Raw genomic sequence first — 6,201 nt, forward strand, 5'->3', positions numbered from 1 at the left:
AATCTACAATGAGCTTTTATTTTTGGAATCTGTGAAACCAGTTTATCAATAAGTGCTTTTCAGGGGCAAAAAAATATGCAATAGATCTAAATTATATGTGTACTACATAGGGCAGTAAAAATACTCAGTCTCCATTGATTCTAGAATAAAATGTAGTTGTGTGTAACCTAAATGCTGCATCTAGTCAAATGGCCTTTCTAAATAATCTATATCAAACAGCTAATATAATTATAGCAACAATAAAATCAATAACAACAGCAAATAGAGGGGAAATCATGCAATCAATCCCCATGTAAAAGCAAGTCAGTTAGTCATCCCCAAATTTTTTTTTAAAAAATAAATTCATTTACTAACATTTAAAACACATACACACACACGAGAGAGAGAGAGAGAGAGAGAGAGAGAGAGAGAGAGAGGGAGGTATGAAGTACTTATCACATTCATTTCCCTCTAGTCTACAGTCAACACTGAGCTGCACTGATCTCACACCCCACATCCTATAACAAGGTCATTCCCAGTAAGCAATGCATCCGTCTTTACTTCCCATGTTTGCAGTTGTGCACTATAAGTCCATAGCAAAACCACTAGGAAGTCACTGTCTAGTTCAGGATGGGCAGAAGCTGGATTGCGGTCCTTAGTGTGCCACTGACAAATTTATGGTGAATCACCTAGCACCTGCTGATGTACTTTCAGAGAACACTGGCTGTGGTGGGCCTTGACCTGATTCAAAAAGGCACTGTCTTATGTCCTTAAGCAAGAATATGAAGCAAAAATATTTTTTACATTGATTAGTTATAACTTAATTCAAGAAGTGGTCTGCAAGACCTAGCCACTCCGTCTGTGGCTTCACTTCCTTGCCTGTACCAGGGAAAGCAATTAGACTTGAAAACAGCCTCCCAATTGAGGGAGGGGTCACAGGGAATAATAATAATAATAATAAATAATAAATTTTATTTATATCCCGCCCTCCCCAGCCAAAGCCGGGCTCAGGGCGGCTAACAACAATAAAATAATCAATCAAATAATCACACAATCTAAAAATATTTCATTATAAAAATTAATTAAATCAAATTGATGGCAACCAATTAAGCAGAATTATGTGCAGGTTGCCAGAGGAGGGAGTCAGGCTGCGCCCTGACCAAAGGCCTGGCGGAACAACTCTGTCTTGCAGGCCCTGCGGAAAGATGTCAGGTCCCGCAGGGCCCTAGTCTCTTTTGACAGAGCATTCCACCAGTTTGGAGCTGCAGCCGAGAAGGCCCTGGCTCTAGTTGAGGCCAGCCTAACCTCTCTGAGGCCTGGGACCTTGAGGATGTTATTATTTGCAGACCGTAGGTTTCTCTGTGGGGCATACCAGGAGAGGCGGTCCCGTAGGTACGAGGGTCCTAGGCCGTATAGGGCTTTAAAGGTTAAAACCAGCACCTTAAACCTGATCCTGTACTCCACCGGGAGCCAGTGCAGCTGGTATAATACCGGATGAATGTGCTCTCGCAGCGAAGACCCCATAAGGAGTCTCGCCGCGGCATTCTGCACCCGCTGGAGTTTCTGGGTCAGTCTCAAGGGCAGCCCCACGTAGAGCGAGTTACAATAATCCAGTCTGGAGGTGACCGTCGCATGGATCACAGTGGCTAGGTCAGGACGAGAGAGATAAGGGGCCAACTGCTTAGCTTGGCGGAGATGAAAAAATGCCGCCTTTGTTATAGCTGTAATCTGCGACTCCATAGAGAGGGAGGTATCGAAGATTACACCCAAACTCTTAACGGACGGTGCTGGCACTAATTGCACCCCCGCAAGAGATGGGAGTTGCCCCCTCGATCCCATATCGTCCCGCCCCAGCCAGAGGACCTCTGTCTTCGAAGGATTTAACTTCAACCGGCTCCCACGTACCCATCCAGCCACAGCTTCCAGACATCTGGTCAGTGTGTCTGGGGCCGAGTCAGGATGGCCATCCATCAACAGATAGAGTTGGGTGTCATCAGCATACTGATGGCAACCCAGCCCAAAACTCCGGACAAGCTGGGCGAGGGGGCGCATAAAGATGTTAAAAAGCATCGGGGAGAGAATTGCACCCTGAGGCACTCCACACACCAAGGAGTGGCGTGATGACAATTCCCCCCCAAGCGCCACCCTCTGTCCCCGACCAGAGAGAAACGAGCGCAGCCATTGAAGGACTGTGCCCTGGATCCCCACGTCGGCAAGGCGGTGGTCCAGGAGTTCGTGATCGACCATGTCAAAGGCTGCTGACAGATCTAGAAGAATCAGCAGCCCCGACCCACCTCGATCCAGCTGTCTGCGGAGATCATCTGTTAGGGCGACCAGAGCCGTCTCGGTCCCATGACCAGCGCGGAAGCCGGACTGGAATGGGTCCAGAGCAGATGTTTCATCCAGAAACCTACCAAGCTGTTCAGCAACCGCTCTCTCAATCACCTTACCCAGGAATGGAAGATTCGAGACCGGGCGGTAATTGGATAGATCTGAGGGATCTAATGATGTTTTCTTTAAGAGCGGACGCACCACCGCCTCCTTCAGTTCCCCTGGGAATATCCCGGTGCCAAGGGACAAATTGATGATATCCCCCAGGGGGCCCCGCACCTCGTCTGGACACGCTCTAATCAGCCATGACGGGCACGGGTCCAGAGGACAGGTGGTGGGCTTTCCAGCTTGGAGGAATCTGTCCACATCGGCTGGAGATATCCGGTCAAAGTGGTCCAATACTGGGCCCGAGGACAGTCGAGGGGCCTCCAGTTCCTTTATTGTATCCAAATTGGCAGGGAGGTCATGGCGGAGCAACAGGACCTTCTCCGCAAAAAAGCTCGCAAATGCCTCACAGCTGTGTGTCAGATTGTTATTTAAATTTGGCTGTCCTTCAAGGGACGTTAAAGACCGAATTATACTAAATAATTGCGCCGGGCGAGAGCTAGCGGATGCAATGGAGGCCGAGAAGTAAGACTTCTTAGCAGCCTTCACTGCCATCTCATAGGTTTTCATAAAAACCCTATAAGATGTTCTTGAGGCTCCGTCACGGGCACCCCGCCATACTCGCTCTAGCCGTCTGAGGTCCCGCTTCATTTTCCGAAGCTCCTCGGTAAACCAGGGAGCCCGGTTTCTGCGGGGTCGCAGAGGGCGCTTAGGTGCGATCTCATCGATGGCTGCCAGGAGCTGGGTATTCCAGCCCTCAACAAGCTCAGTCAATGAGTCGCCAGGGGGAGCATGGTCCCGCAAGGCTTGACGGAATCTATCCGGGTCCATCAGCCTCCGCGGGCGAGCCCAAATCGGCTCGCCACCTAAGCAGGGTGGGGGTGGAAAGTCAATCCTGGCTTTCAGAGCGTAGTGATCAGACCATGGCACCTTCATCGAAGGAGACATGATCACATCTATACCGGCGCCAAAGATCAAATCCAGCGTGTGGCCTGCTTGATGTGTGGGGCCCGAAACAAACTGGGAGAGCCCTAGTGTCGCCATGGAAGACACCAGGTCCAGAGCCTGTGAGGAGGGAGTGGCATCAGCGTGGAAGTTGAAGTCTCCCAATACCAATAGGTTAGGGAACTCCAAGGCCCAGCCGGCCACCGCCTCCAGCAGGCCTGACAGGGTGGCTGCTGGTGCGCTAGGTGGCCGGTACACCAGCCAGACAGCCAAGCTCTCCTCGGAGCCCCACACTAGGCCAACACATTCAATGCCGGGGATCGATGGCGATGGTAGAGCCCTGAAAGAACAATCTTCCCGGATTAATACTGCCACCCCTCCCCCCCGGCCCACAGTCCGTGACTGGTGGAGGACGGAGAAACCCGGGGGCGCCATCTCTCGTAAGGTAACAGTTACCCCTTCGCGCACCCAGGTCTCCGTCACACAAGCCAGGTCAACTCCCTGCGAGATAAAGAAATCTCGCAGGGTAGCAGTTTTGTTGCCTATAGACCTGGCATTGCACAACACCAGTGAAGGAGGTGAGTAATCCTTGCTCACCCTACCCTCGTCTCTCGGGATGGGGCGCAGATTGGAAGGGGTACGAGCATATCCATATCTCGATCCCCTTCGCCTATAACATCTGCCCCCACCGCCATACCTCCCTCGCCCCTCCACGGTCGCAATCCCAAGCCTCATACTAACCTCCATTTACAAATAGAAAACAAAACAACCAAAACAATTATACCCAAACAAAACCAATCCCCGCCCCACTCAGTGTCCAACCCACCCAAAAAAACAACAAAATGGAACAAACAAAAATACATAAATAAAAACCACCATTCACGGTGGTACAACAAAGTAAACAATAAAAGCACCTTTAAAACACCTTAAAATATATAAAAACATCTTTAACATTTGCAGCAGATAATGAAATAATATAATATTATAAAAAACAACAACCCCCATTTAAGGTGCTGCAAATTAAAAGCAATTAAAACATTTAAAACTATTTTGTCCATTGCTGCCGGTAGCTGCTCTGTCCTCTAAACCGTGATGGTAGTGCAGGCCCTGCCCCCTAGGCCGGATGGAGTTGGCAGGAGAGGGAGCGGTCTTCCCAGCACTCACAAAGCAGCAACAGCAGTCGTGTCCCGGAGGCCTCTCTCAGGCCTCTTATGCTGTGGCGATGAGTTCAGGCCCCGCCCCCTAGGCCAGATGGAGTTGGCAGAAAGGGAGCGGTACTCCCAACACTCACGCGAGCAGCAGCACCAGCAGTCGTGTCCCGGGGCCTCTCCCAGGCCTCTTATGCTGTGGCGATGAGTTCAGGCCCCGCCCCCTAGGCCAGATGGAGTTGGCAGAAAGGGAGCGGTCCTCCCAACACTCACGCAAGCAGCAGCACCAGCAGTCTTGTCCCGGAGGCCTCTCTCAGGCCTCTTATGCTGTGGCGATGAATGCAGGCCCCGCCCCCTAGGCCAGATGGAGTTGGCAGAAAGGGAGCGGTCCTCCCAACACTCACGCGAGCAGCAGCACCAGAGAGAATGAACCCCATCAATTAAGCCTTAACTGTTAAAAAGATATTTAGTACATTCCCTTTCATAGAAGAAAATCAAAGAGAGACCCTGAAAGACTGGGCTTTGGTCTACTGATTACCAGAATATTAAAGATTTACTGAGAACAATCAAAATAGTGTTCCATATTTAATCTATGAATAAAATCATGTCCTTACCATATATTTCTCCTAACAAAAGAAGGAGGCAAAAGCACAGCATGTCCTGAGTCTTTCTTTGAATGTGGCCATCCATGATCAAACTGAGATATCTTTCTCCTAGCCTACTTCAATCTCATTGCTCAATTTCTTCCTTATCATGGAGAAGTGACAAATCAAACAAAGATTCTGCTGTAGCTAGGGCAGTTTCTAAAACATCAGTCTGTTTACCATCTTGTGAATGGCTCACTGATAATAATCCATCACGAAGTTAGTGATCCTCATAGAGTAGTAATGAAAGGAGGAGGGCAGAAGATTTTAGAAAGTTCACAGGTAGCCAGAATTGATTATCAGTATCTCAGTGGCCTCTTTTCAATCTTAAACAACATGGAGAAATTCACATGGCAAAAACTGGGAATGTAAGATATGGTTCTACTAAAACAGGCTTACAGAATCTATTGGCCTTCAGCATTGTTTAATTTTTACATTAACTCACTGGTGACCCACATGGCCAATGATGCTTTCCACCCCACCAAATTAGCAGGCCGATCTCTGAATGTTCTTCTGTATGCGGATGACGCCACACTTCTTGCCAGATCCCCTATTGGACTGAGGAGAATGCTGCAAGCTCTACATGAATACTGTGATCAGCATGAGCTCCAACCCAACTATGTTAAGACCAAGATCATGGTCTTCGCTGCCCGACCGAGACTCCATCGATGGTCGATGAATGGGATCCCCTTAGAGCAGGTTAACTGCTTTAAATATCTGGGACAAGTAATACGGTCAAATAGGTCCTTTCTGGCCCATAGAAACCCACTCCTATGTCAATCTAGCTTCCTACCCGGAGAAAACCAGGTTTTACATTTGCTGAATAACGTCACTAGAGCTATACCTTCCTTGGTGGCCAAATTTCTTTTTTTAGCTTTTAAGCGTCGCAAGACTAAAATTGACTGTATTGATATGGGGCTATTTGTTTAGCCCATTTTAGTGTTGGCTAAGTTCTAAAATCTTCTTGGAGTTTTTTTAACTGTGTATTGACAAATGTACTTTTTCCTGACTGACGGTCGAATAAAAAGATTGATGATGAGGCTTACAGA

At 48.6% G+C, this 6,201-nt stretch overlaps 1 protein-coding gene across 1 annotated transcript in view; it reads right to left on the reverse strand.

Annotated features, from left to right (window-relative positions):
• CDHR3 (cadherin related family member 3) overlaps positions 1–5,518 on the reverse strand; it is a 31,359-nt gene extending 25,841 nt beyond the window's left edge. Inside the window, exon 1 of the mRNA XM_081211523.1 lies at positions 5,123–5,518. Within this exon, the coding sequence (XP_081067649.1) occupies positions 5,123–5,198 (76 nt within the window). The 5' untranslated portion in view covers positions 5,199–5,518. The remainder of the gene's footprint in view (positions 1–5,122) is intronic.
• Positions 5,519–6,201: the final 683 nt, after the last annotated feature.

This window comes from Podarcis bocagei, assembly GCF_964188305.1.
Source record: "Podarcis bocagei genome assembly, chromosome: 10".
Lineage (NCBI taxonomy): Eukaryota > Metazoa > Chordata > Lepidosauria > Squamata > Lacertidae > Podarcis > Podarcis bocagei.